At 54.4% G+C, this 12,737-nt stretch overlaps 1 protein-coding gene and 1 pseudogene across 6 annotated transcripts in view; both read left to right on the forward strand.

Moving 5' to 3' along the window:
- Positions 1-224: 224 nt before the first annotated feature.
- LOC132237214 (class I histocompatibility antigen, Gogo-B*0103 alpha chain-like) overlaps positions 225-12,737 on the forward strand; it is a 91,103-nt gene continuing 78,590 nt past the window's right edge. For 2 of the 6 annotated variants that reach the window (XM_059701389.1, XM_059701390.1), the window contains exons 1-7: positions 225-376; positions 643-912; positions 1,105-1,380; positions 1,972-2,247; positions 2,366-2,485; positions 2,923-2,955; positions 3,088-3,135. In XM_059701389.1, coding sequence (XP_059557372.1) covers positions 304-376; positions 643-912; positions 1,105-1,380; positions 1,972-2,247; positions 2,366-2,485; positions 2,923-2,955; positions 3,088-3,135 — 1,096 coding nt within the window. In that variant the 5' untranslated portion in view covers positions 225-303. Of the gene's footprint in view, positions 377-642; positions 913-1,104; positions 1,381-1,971; positions 2,248-2,365; positions 2,486-2,922; positions 2,956-3,087; positions 3,136-3,287; positions 3,416-12,737 lie in introns of those variants that run through there. The other 4 variants (XM_059701388.1, XM_059701393.1, XM_059701392.1 and 1 more) reach the window with 4 other exon arrangements.
- On the forward strand, positions 3,482-4,956 carry LOC132237218 (ADP/ATP translocase 3-like; annotated as a pseudogene).

Consider the following 12,737-nt stretch of genomic DNA (forward strand, 5'->3'; position numbering starts at 1 on the left):
GAGTTTCCCTCTAGAAGAGTCCAGGGCAGAGGTGAGGGTGGGAGGCAGAGTGCATTCCAGGGAGAGGGGTTCCAGGAGGAGAAGGGGAGGAAAGGGCTGGTCCCAGCCTGGGGAGTCTCCCTGGTTCTCACACAGCCCCTGGGCAGGACTGAGGGAGAGGGAGTGACAGAGAGCTCTGCGTGCAGGGGAGGGGTCAGGGCAAGGTCCCAGGTCCCAGGCGATACAGAAGCCAATCAGGGTCACCTTTGTCCCCAGTTAGAAGTCTCTGCGGAGACTCAGACTCAGACTCCCCAGACCCTGAGGATGCTGCTCACGGGGCCCCCAATCCTCCTCCTGCTGCTCTGGGGGCCCCTGGCCCTGACCCAGACCTGGGCGGGTGAGTGCGGGGTCCGGAGGGAATGGCCTCTGGGGAGGGGGGAGTGGGGGCCCGGCGGGGGCGCAGGACCCCGGGAAAGGGCGTCTCCACCCCCCACCCCCGCCCACACCCCAGACCCCACCCCGTCCTGACCCCTCTCTTCTCCGTCCCGCTGCCCCTGTTCCGTCTCCGGGGCCCCTTCCCCTCTCCTGTCCCTGCGACCCCGGACCCCGAACCCGCGCCGGGAGGAGGGTGGCGGGTGTCAGCCCCTCCGCCCTGGCCCCCAGGCCCCCACTCCCTGAGATATTTCTTCACCGCCGTGTCCCGGCCCGGCCGCGGGGAGCCCCGGTACCTGGAGAACGTCTACGTGGACGACACCCAGTTCGAGCGGTTCAACAGCGACTCGGAGAGTCAGAGGGCGGAGCCGCGGGCGCCGTGGATGGAGCAGTTGGAGCCTGAGTATTGGGACCAGAGCACCCGGAACTCCAAGGCCACTGCACAGATTTTCCGACTGAGCCTGCACTACCTGCGCAGCTACTACAACCAGAGCCAGGACGGTGAGCCACGGGGGCCGGGCCGGTCACCACCCCCATCCCCTCAGACGGGCCGTCGCCCCGAGTGTCCGAGTGCTTCACACCCCATCCCCCCCATAGACACACCCCGGAGGAGCCCGTGGGGACTTGGACCCGGTATACTCTCAGTTTCCGATTAATCGCCCCCACCCCCCCACCGCCCTCGGGGCGGGTCAGGGTCTCACACGCTCCAGTGGATGTTGGGCTGTGACATGGGACCGGATGGCCGCCTCCTCCGCGGGTACCACCAGTACGCTTATGACGGCACCGACTACCTCGCCCTGAACGACGACCTGCGCTCCTGGACCGCGGCCGACACCGCAGCTCAGATCACTTGGCGCAAGTGGGAGGAGGCCGGTGAGACTGAGCTAGTCAGGAACTTCCTGCAGGGGGAGTGCCTGGAGTTTCTCCACAGAGTCCTGGCGATGGGGAAGGAGGTGCTGCAGCGCGCAGGTACCAGGGGCCTGGGGCCTCCCCCCTCTCCCCTGGGGCTGGGGCCCCACAAGGAGACAGGACACAGGGTCAGTGTCAGACCCCCCTCCTGTGAGCCAGGAGACTGAGTCCGCCTGGCTTTTCAGATCCAGGGACGCCCTCCCTTCTCTCAGGGACACCTAGGGGTGCAGTCTCTCAGGGACAATTAGAGGGGAGACCAAGCCTGAAGTAACTGAGCAGCGGTTCCCACTGACCCTGCAGTGGCTCAGGGACCCATGGGGGACCTGCTCTCTCAGGCCCTGCTCCCTGCCCCTCCCCCAGTGTATCTGAGGTCTGACACCCACTCTTCTGAGTCCTTTGGCCTCCACCCAGGACAGGACCAGAAATCCCTTTCTCCCCCTGAGACCTGCCTCCTGCCCTGGGCTGTGTCACTCTGACTAGAACTTTCTAAAGAGGAGAGGTCATCCCCAGGTGCTCTGTCCAGGCTGGTGGTGCTTGTGTGCTCACTCGCCCACCCCAGGTGCCCTGTCCACGCTCAGGTGGTCACATGAGGGCTGCTGGAGGGTCCCCTGACAGTGCCAAGTTCCTGAATTTCCTCCCCCTTCTCCTCAGACCCTCCAAAGACACATGTGACCCACCACCCCATCTCTGACCGTGAGGTCACCCTGAGGTGCTGGGCCCTGGGCTTCTACCCTGCGGACATCAGCCTGAGCTGGCAGCGTGATGGGGAGGACCAGACCCAGGACATGGAGCTGGTGGAGACCAGGCCTGCGGGGGATGGGACCTTCCAGAAGTGGGCGGCCCTGGTGGTGCCCCCTGGAGAAGAGCAGAGATACACGTGCCATGTGCAGCACGAGGGGCTGCCCGAGCCCCTGACCCTGAGATGGGGTGAGGAGGGGCGTGGGCGCAGAGCCTGTTCTCAGGGAAGCAGGGGCCTGTGGAGGACCTCAGTGGGGTCGGGGCTGAGGCCTGAGGGTCAGGGCCCTCACCCCCCTTCCCTTCCCAGAGCCGCCTCCTTGGGCCACCATCCCCACTGTGGGCCTGGTTGTGGGCCTGGTCATCCTTGGAGCTGTGCTCACTGGAGCTGTGGTCACTGGAGCTGTGATATGGAGGAGAAAGCGCTCAGGTAGGGAAGGGGTGGGGCCTGAGTGTCTTGTCTCACTGGGTGTTGCAAGCCCAGGTAGAAGTGTGTTCTGCTTCATTAAGGGCAAGTACCATCCCCACACGTGTGGTTGCCCAGTGTGGGGCCCTATTTGCTGACACTCACCCTTTAGTAAGACACGTGTGGAAATGAGGGACAGAGTCATCACCTGATGATTCTAGTGATGGGGCCTGGTTCCCAGCACTCCCAGGTCAGGGTGGAAGGTCCCTGCTGAGGACAGACCTCCAGGAGGATGGTTGGTCCAGTCCCCACACGTGTAGTTTCCTCAGGTTTCCTGATCCTGCCCTGGGTCTTTAGTCACAGTTCTGGAAACTTCTCTGGGCTCCAGGACTAGGAGCTCCTTTAGGACCTCATGGCCCTCCCTCCTCCCTGTCTTCTCACAGGATGTTTTCTTCCCACAGGTGGTAAAGGAGGGAGCTATGCTCAGGCTGCCAGTGAGTATGGATGGGTGACCCCTGAGACCATGTAACAGTGCATAGGGGAGCCCATGGGGGACCTCACCCCCATAGTTACTTCCTTAGTCTCTCCTGGGGGCTCTGACCCCGTCCTGTTTTGTTCTACCCCAGGCAGCGATGGTGCCCAGGGCTCTGATGTATCTCTCACGGCTTCTGAAGGTGAGTCCCTGACGATAGCAGGGGTTGGGGCAAAAGGGACAGGACTGGTGATGGAGATTCTTTGGGACATAGTGAGCCTGTGGTGGGCTGTTGAGAATGTCACTGCTTACAGCCACAGAACTGAGTTTGTTCATGATCATTTTCTTCCACAGCGTGAGGCACTTGTTGGGAACTGAGTGATGGGAGATTTGTTCACGCCCCCACTTTGTGATTCAAGAATCTCTGAGTTTCTGACCTTTTGGTCCAGGGGCGGCTGCAGGGCTGAGCCAGCAGCGCCCACCCTCCTGGCTCCTCTCTGCTCCTCTGCTCCCCTCTGTGCCCGGGCTCCCTGCGCTGCGCGGCCAGGATGGAACAGGCCGTCTCCTTCGCCAAGGACTTCCTGGCCAGAGGCGTCGCTGCCGCCATCTCCATGACCAGGGAAGCGGGTCAAGCTGCTGTAGCTGGTGTAACATGCCAGCCAGCAGATCACGGCCAACAAGCAGTACAAGGGCATCATGGCCTGCATCCTGCGCATCCCCAAGGAGCAGGGCGTGCTGTCCTTCTGGCGGGGCACCATGGCCAACGTCATCCGCTACTTCCTCGCCCAAGCCCTCAACTTCCCCTTCAAGGATGAGTATAAGCAGGTCTTCCTGGGGGGCGCGGACAAGCACACCCAGTTCTGGAGGCACTTCGCGGGCAACCTGGCCGTGGGTTGGCCCGCGGTGCCACCTCCCTCTGCTTCGTCTACCCCCTGGACTTCGCCCGGACTGGCTGGCGGCCCACGAGGGCCAGTTCAAGGGCCTGGGACCCTGCCTGGTGCACATCACCCAGTCGGACGGCATCCGGGGCATGTACCAGGGTTTCAACGTCTCCGTGCAAGGCACCATCATCTACCCGGCAGCCTACTTCGGGGTGTAGGACACGGCCAAAGGCAGGCTCCCCGAGCCCAGGAACACCCACATCTTCATCAGCTGGATGATCGCCCAGTCGGTGATGGCGTGGCGGGCGTGGTGTCCTACCCCTTTGACACCGTGCGGCGACAGAAATGATGCAGTCCGGGCACAAAGGAGCGGACCTCATGTACACAGGCACCATGGACGGCTGGCGGGAGGTCTTCAAGGACGAGGGCGGCAAGGCCTTCTTCAAGGGCGCCTTGTCCAACCTCTGAGGGGCATGGGCGGGGCCTTGGTGCTGGTCTTGTACGAGGAGCTGAAGAGGGTCATCTAGGCGCCCCGCCTGCCCGGACATGGGACCCCAGGGCCGCGGAGGCCCCTCACGGTTACAGACCATTGACCTTCCAGAAATTCCAACGTCCCCGCCCGGCCAGATCATGGTAGCGCAGGGCGGTGCTCTAGGATGAAGCCCTTCTGATCATGACCACTGACACCCCATTCCACGCCTCCATGGGGGGGAGGGCACCCCCACGCCCTGCGGGGTCCCAGGCAGGGCCGCCCCTCCCTGCCTTGGGGGCCGTCGTGTGTAGCATTTATTTAAGGGATATCATGCCACCATCTGTGCTTCCGCTCTGTCCTCTCTGCACAGCTGAGTATCCGCAAATCCCTTCTCAGTCGAACATTCCGCAAACAATTAAACCCAGATACGGAGAAGAAGAAAAAAAGAACCTCTGATTTCTTTCTGCAAACGGCATTTGAATGTGTGAGTTCCTATCAGCATAACGTGAGGAGGTGGGAGGCTGGCCCACCCCTGTCCACCACACCCCCTCCCCAGCCTTTCCTGTCCAGTAGAGGTGGGGGCTGGGCCCTCCCCATTCCTTTTTTTACTTCCTGATGCGCTCAGCTGCAGCTTCTTACTGCCTGATTGAAATAAGAGTCTGGATATGCATTCTTCTTCACTTCTTGCAATGAAAGGGGATGGGTTCCTTAAAGGAGAACAGCCCGGCTGGTGTGCCTCAGTGGTTGAGTGTCCACCCAGGAACCAAGAGATCATGGTTGGATTCCCTTTCAGGGCATATGCCCAGATTTCAACTCAGTTCCCACCAGGGTCGTGCAAGGGACAGCCAATGGATAATTCTCTGTCATCATTGATGTTTCAGTCCGTCTCTCCCTCTTCTTTCCTCTCTCTCTGAAAATCAATAAAAACATATTTTGAAAAATGAATTAAAGGAGAAGATCCTAAATTTGAGAGGACATAAAGGGAAGCACCAAGAACTTGTCAGGTCCTGTGTGTTTGCTGTGCTGAGGCTGCTGCAGGGGGACAGGAGAGGCTGTGAGGACCGAGTGTGGTCAGGGCTGTGCCCAGGTGGTTTCCTGGTCTCTTCAGCTGGGTCACCTCTCTGCTCCTTTGTTCTCCCTTCAGTAGAACCTTGTCCCCCCAGGACTTTCCATCACAGGGACTCAAACCTCCCCAGGCCTTGTACATTGTCCTAATGAGGAACATCTCCAAACCCATGGGCAGCAAGGCCTTCCTGTGTCCGGGTCAGCCTGGGCTCAGGCCTGGGTCCTGCCCTCAGCCCTCAGCCTCTGGAACTGTATTTGTTGTTTCTTTGTTTGTGGAGAGGATTGTGCCTGTTTGTGTTCATGTTTTAAGTTTTGGTCTCATCCTTCTTTAGAGTGTCCCCTATCCAGCATTAGCAGAGGTGAGTTGTCTGTCATTGTGCCCACAAGGCTCAGGGGTCCCTGCACACAAGAGTCTATGGTATGGAGAGATGACTTTTCAATCTCATCCTGCTCTTGGCTCCTTCTAGGAATTGATTGTTCTTTCCATCTTTTCCTAAACTCTCCAAGGAACCAGGTCCTGGAATTAGCAGGAGGAGGGGGTCCTGTAATTGGTCATCTTAGATAAGTTCCTGTTAGAATTCTGCTCTGCTCACCCATCCTTTCTCCCTGCCCTTCCCTCTAGCGCTGGCTGCAGTGGGAACCCTGGGATTTCTGAAGCAGAGTCTCCTGTAGATTCAGGGAGAGCCGCTCTGTGGGAAGAGCAGGTGCCCTGATGTCAATGTGAGAGCTCGCTGTGCTGTAGCTGCCACAGGACAGCTGTGGTCTGGGGCCACGTTAATGAAGACGTGTCTCTAGCATAGGGAGGTGCTCTACACTGACCATTCATGAACCAGTATTAGTTGTGTGACAATGTTTCTGCATGTGGGGAACATTGAAGGAAAATCATAAAAGGTGCTTTCCTGTGGGACATACGTTGTGTGGGAAGACACAGAGTAAATGAAAAAGCACAGTAAACAAGGAAGGCGTCTGTGTGACAAGGGCTAAGTGTTCTGGGAAAAAATGCCATGGGGTAGGCAATCCCAAGTGTGGCTGTGGGGGACACGGAACATGGGTGTTTTTTGTTTGTTTTATATATATTAGTAGACCAGTGCACAAAATTCATGCATGGGGGTGGGGCAGAAAGGGGGCCCTCAGTCTGGCCTGCACCCTCTCCAATCCGGGTCCCCTCGGGGAATGTCTGACTGCCTGTTTGTGCCCGCACTTTAACAGATGAAGCTCCATTGTTGTTTCTTCTCATGCTTAAACCCATTGGAATTAGTAGATATTCAAAGTGTTTATACATTTTGGGGGGGCACCCTGTATATCTCTAGTCATCGGTGAAAGGAACTAACAGTGGATTTGGAACCCCCAGACAGGGAACCTCGCTCACTCCCCGCATGTTTCAACACTTCACTTTCCACCTTCATGGGCAGCGAGAGAATCAGTGTTTTTTCTCATTAACTCGGAAAAGCACATCTGGTCACCTGCTGCCCTGCAGAAGTGTGCTAGGACCCATGTGAGCGAGGTTCAGTCAGGGCAGCCTTCGCTCATGGGTGCTGGCACCCAAAGTGCACAGTCCTCCTCTGCAGTCGCCCCAACTATCCCACCATTTCAGTGAGAGAATGGAACTCCTCGCCTCCTCTGGGTCCCTTATCTTGAACTCTGAATAAAGGCACCTCAGCAAGGGCCGCCGGCAACTACCAGGTGTGTCTGTCTGCACCTGCTCCCACCTCAGCACCTGCATTAGCCCCACGGAGGTGATCTCGTCACTGCACTGGCCTCCGAGGGAACAGGGCGTCACCTCTCTGCCTGCTCACTGTCATCTCACAGGCACCCACCCTCAGCACCCAGAATACCCAGACACTCTCCAAGGACATGAGCATGTCAAAGGGGATGTGTACACATCCTGTGGGGGACTTAGGCATGCTGGGGTTGATGGAAGTGCAGCGGACGGGTGTAGGTAACTTGTGCACGCCTTGGTCCGGGACTGTTGCAGGTGTGCAAGGGTGACAGCATGCTGTGGGATGTTCACACTCCAGGGGGGCATGGAGAGGATGTGTGCACCAGAGGCCTGTGGCTTTGCAGATCTGCAAACCCCTGTGGTGCGGCCAGGAGGACATCAATCTGGCCTGTCAGGATGGCTATCCCTGCGACCCATCGTGCACCTTCTGGGCCAGGAGGCAGGACTTGCATGGCCACTCCCCGGCGCTGATGGCCTGCAGGTGCTACTTCAGCTCAGCCCCTAGGCTCCGCTTGGCTTACTCACAGCTGCCACCGCAGCCATGTGGGGAGTACAGGCTTCCCACCGCCGGCCCACCCACCCTGCACAGAGGCTTTCCCCACGCTGCCCACGGGCCTGGAGCAACCTGGACAGGGTGGGATGCTGGTGCTTGCTGCTCATCTGCCATCTTTGATTAATTTACATAGTCACTCTGATTGGCTGGTGAGCATAGCGGAGGGATGGATAATTTGCATGTTTCTCTTTTATTATATAGGATTATTGATTTCAGAGAGAAAGGGAGAGGGAGAGAGAGAGAGAGAAACATCAATGATGGGAGAGAATCATCCTACTCTTGGCTTCTGCACGTACCCTGCTGGGGATTGAGCTCGCAACCCAGGCATGTGCCCGTGACCAGAATCCAACCCAAGACTCTTCAGTCCACAGGCCGATGCTCTATATTCACTAAGCTAAACCATCTAGGGCATGTCTGTTTGATTTGGGTGGCCAGTCGGGCGGGGGGGGGGGGGGGGGGCTCACTGGGAAGGTGAGCTTGAGGAAAGCATTGAAGGACATGAGGAATTATCCCTGAGGATGTCAGAAGAAAGTCCTTTCCAGCAGTGGACCCTCCAGTGGGAATGACCTGGGGCAGGAGTGTGTCTGGTTTAAGAGGGAGGAGGCCAGAGTGGGAATGGAGCAGAGAGCAATGAAGATGAGATAAAGGCAAGGCCAGACCTCCTGGGCCTGGAGGATGGAAGACGGGCGGGGACTGTGCTCTGAGTGTGGAAAGAGCCACAGGAGCGTTCAGAGCAGGAGAGGCCCGGCCTGATACCCCTTTAAAGGATCACTGTGTCTGCTGAGCTGAGAACACGGGAGGTGAGGGGGCAGTGGGGAGGCAGGAGGATTCTGTGAGGGGCTCCAGGCTGGAGAGGCTTCCAGGGGCTGAGGGGTAGAAATAGTGGGTGTGCTGGGGTTCTGGTTCCTTCTGAAGATGGACTTTAGAGCGAGCCTAATGATTAATCTGGGGCATGCGAGAGAGGGGCCAAGGTCACCAAAAATCTCAGAGGGTACACGTAGAGAGACAGCGTTCCCATTAGCAGAGATGGGGAGACTCTGGAGCAGCCTATTTGAGGGGCATCACAGGCCTTCATTTTAAGAGATGCTGGAGCTGAGCATTTTAAGTGTCTGTTAGCAACACAAGGGAGTCGTCGGATTGGCAGTTGGACAGATGAGTCTGGAGATCAGAAGAGATGTTGGTTGGAGAAACAGACTTGGGAGGCGACACAGGTAAATGACATTTAAAGCCTTAAGAATGGACGAGGTCACCAAGGGACTGATGCTACAGGAGACCAAGGAAGAAGGACTGAACCCAGGACCCAGTGCTGAGCCGTCTGATCAGATCACACACCAGACCTGACTGCACTGTTCTGTCTCCAGGTCTAGAAGGCACAGGGCCCACGGAGCCCCCAGCGTTCCTGTGCGCAGGAACCACCTGGACCTCTTGTTGGCTCAGGACGCCTGGAGCAGAGTGTGAGAGGCCGGCTCTGTCCCAAGTTGCCGATGCTGCTGGTCTTCAGATCCCACATTGAGCAGCGAGAACCCAGACCAGGATCCCTGTGTCTGCGTGTCAGCCTCGCCTGCAGGTGTGACACAGGTGGTTCCTGTCTGTGCCTAATTCTCTGGGTCTGTGGGTGTGGGAGAGGCTTGGGTTTTGTAAGAAGCTCACAAGCAATCCTGGGCTCAGCCAGCCTGGGAACCACTGAGGCAGTGCCAGAGCTCAGGGTGGGGACTGGTTTTACGTCCACATTTAAAGGTTTCATTTTTCCTCAGAAAGAGAAGGGAGGGCATGTATCACCTGTTATGAGACACGATGTTGGGAGTTACATGTTGTTCTTGCTGCCATGGGGTAGAGTCAGGTGGAAGATTTAGGACATGGGCCCTGGGTCCCAATAATAACATCTCTGAAGGCTTGCTCTCTGAAACTCTTCCCCAGACACAGTTCTTGGAGCAAACAATGGAATCCCACTCTATTCTAGTTTAGATATAAAGTAGTATATATTTGATATTGGGGTCTAATAGTATTTTGGGGAAAAGTACAAGATTCAGGTCATACAGCCAGAAACTGATCCACATTCATCCCAGGTGGCATCCTATACAGGAGCCACTGCCCTGCTGCTGGGCACCGATGTCACTGCTCACACCACTGACCCCTGATGCTGAACCCTGGCCCTGTGGCTAGGATGGCTCCCTCTGCTGCTCCTGACACCGGCACTGTTACTGCCAGTCCCACCACCCTTCCCAGATGCAGCCTGCACAGTGCCAGCCACTCTGTTACCTGGTCCTGAGTCAGAGTCTGCCATGTGGTTATGTGTGTAGATGCATGATTTTGGGGGGACGTTGGTTTTCCTCTTTTATGGAGGGACATGATAGCTGCCCCTCACCAAGTCTCTTTGTGTGTGGAATTCTCCTCCTGTCAGAAGGGAGTTCAGTTGCTGCAGTGAGGGATGGATAAGGATGATAAATTTCAAATGGAGCAAAGATCTGAGCCTGGAACTTTGGTACTTGGCAGGCACTCAGGTTTGGCTGGAAATCAAATGACGAATAAATGACATCCCATCTGGAGGGCTACTTGCTTGCTCCTTGTGGGATGGTGAGGAATTTTTGCCTGCACTCACCAAATTAGCATTACAAGACATGTTAAAGGAACTTCTTTTTAAAAAAAAATAAAAAAAATACATAAATCTTAATAATAAAGCAGTAAAAACTACATCCTATTGATATTCACTTTAAATGTAAATGTATTAAATGCTCCAATCAAGTCATAGGGTAGCTGAATGAATGAGAAAACAAGACCTTTATATACACAAGAGAATGACTTCAGATTGAAAAACAGACCTAAAGTAAAGAGATCACAGAGATATTTCATGCAAATAGGAACAAACAAACTAAAAGCTGGGGTAGCAATACTGCCACCAGATAAAATAGATTTTAAAACAAAGGTTTGGGGAGAAACCAAGATGGCGGCATAGGTAAACACCAGAGTTTGCTGCCTCGCACAGCCACTTCAAAAATACAACAAAAGACAGAACGGACATCATCCAGAACTACAGGAAGGCTGGCTGATTGGAAATTCTACAACTAGAAGGAAAGAGAAAAGCATACCGAGACTCAGAGGAGGCGCAGTGTGAAAGTAAAATACTAAGGTACAGAGGCACATGCGGAGCAGGCTGGCGGCTGAGGGCGCGGTTATCTTTTTCAATCCTGAGGGAGTCTCAAGCTCTGAGCTCCAGTTCTGGGTGAGTCTTTGGGGACCCAGACTCATACAGGAGAAGCGGGATTGTCTGGCATCGGTCAGAACTGGAGGGCAGCTTTCTCTCCGAGGTGCTTGCAGTGATTGCCGGAACACTGAGAAGCAGGGCCTGAGGGTAGGACTGAGAGCAGCCATAACTGCTAGCCCCGCCCTGTTGATCCCCTGAGACCCGGCCCCGCCCAAGCCGTGCACAGAGGCTTTTGCTGGTAGCCTCAGGCAGAGGCTAAATTAGCACCTCCCTAGAGATCCAGGAGCTGGTGTGCCCGGTGGTCAGAGTGGGACCATCCAGTTTGCAGCTCCTCGGATCAATAAAGGACACACTCAGGGGGCAGACTCAGTGAGCATCAAAGCCCCACTGAAGCAAGTCTTTCCCCAGAAGGGTGTCTCCAGCACAGAAATTCTCCCACTGCAGACATAGCTGATTCCAACAGCCAATTGGCCTGGAGGTCAATTCCTCCTAGTGATACCTACAATAATCAAGGCTTAACTACAACAAGACTGTGCACAAAGCCCACAAAGGGGTGCACCAAGAGTGTCCACCTCAGGTAATTGGGGAGGCTGAGCCTCTGAGCCCTATAGGATACCTAGCACAGAAAGCTACTCTATCAACACAGGGAAGCATAAAAAAATGCAGAGACAAAGAAATAGGACACAAATGACAGAAATGGAGGAAAGCAAACGACTGGATATAGAGTTCAAAACCACACTTTTAAGGTTTTTCAAGAACTTTCTAGAAGCTGCCAATAAACTTAGTAAGACCCTCAAAAAGACTGGTGAGACCCTCGATGTTATGATAAAGGACCAATTGGAAATTAAGCATACACTGACTGAAATAAAGAATATTATACAGACTCCCAATAGCAGACCAGAGGAGTGCAAGAATCAAGTCAAAGATTTGAAATACGAAGAAGCAAAAAACACCCAACCGGAAAGCAAAATGAAAAAAGAATCCAAAAATACGAAGATAGTATAAGGAGCCTCTGGGACAGCTTCAAGTGTACCGACATCCAAATTATAGGGGTGCCAGAAGAAGAGAGAGAGCAAGATATTGAAAACCTATCTGAAGAAATAATGACAAAAAACTTCCCCTACCTGGTGAAAGAAATAGACTTACAAGTCCAGGAAGCACAGAGAACCCCAAACAAAAGGAATCCAAAGAGGACCACACCAAGACACATCATAATTAAAATGCCAAGAGCAAAAGACAAAGAGAGAATCTTAAAAGCAGCAAGAGAAAGAAACTCAGTTACCTACAAGGGAATACCCATACAACTGTCAGCTGATTTCTCAACAGAAACTTTGCAGGCCAGAAGGGAGTGGCAAGAAATAGTCAAAGTGATGAATGCCAAGAACCTACAACCAAGATTACTTTATCCAGCAAAGCTATCATTCAGAATTGAAGGTCAGATAAAGAGCTTCACAGATAAGGAAAAGCTAAAGGAGTTCATCACCACCAACCAGTATTATATGAAATGTTGAAAGGTATCCTTTAAGAAGAGGAAGAAGAAGAAAAAGGTAAAGATACAAATTATGAACAACAAATACACATCTATCAACAAGTGAATCTAAGAATCAAGTGAATAAATAATCTGATGAACAGAATGAACTGTTGATTATAATAGAACCAGGGACATAGAAAAAGAATGGATTGACTATTCTTGGGGGAGGGGGGTGTGGGGGATGCGGGAAGAGACTGGACAAAAATCGTGCACCTATGGATGAGGACAGGGGGTGGGGATTGAGGGTGGAGGGTGGGGTGGGAACTGGCTGGGGAGCTATGGGGGGGGGAAGGAAGAGGAACAACTGTAATAATCTGAACAATAAAGATTTAATTTAAAAAGAATAAAAAAAATAAAACAAAGGTTCTAATAAAAAAACA

The sequence above is a fragment of the Myotis daubentonii genome, chromosome 6 (genome assembly GCF_963259705.1).
Source record: "Myotis daubentonii chromosome 6, mMyoDau2.1, whole genome shotgun sequence".
In the NCBI taxonomy this organism is placed as follows: domain Eukaryota; kingdom Metazoa; phylum Chordata; class Mammalia; order Chiroptera; family Vespertilionidae; genus Myotis; species Myotis daubentonii.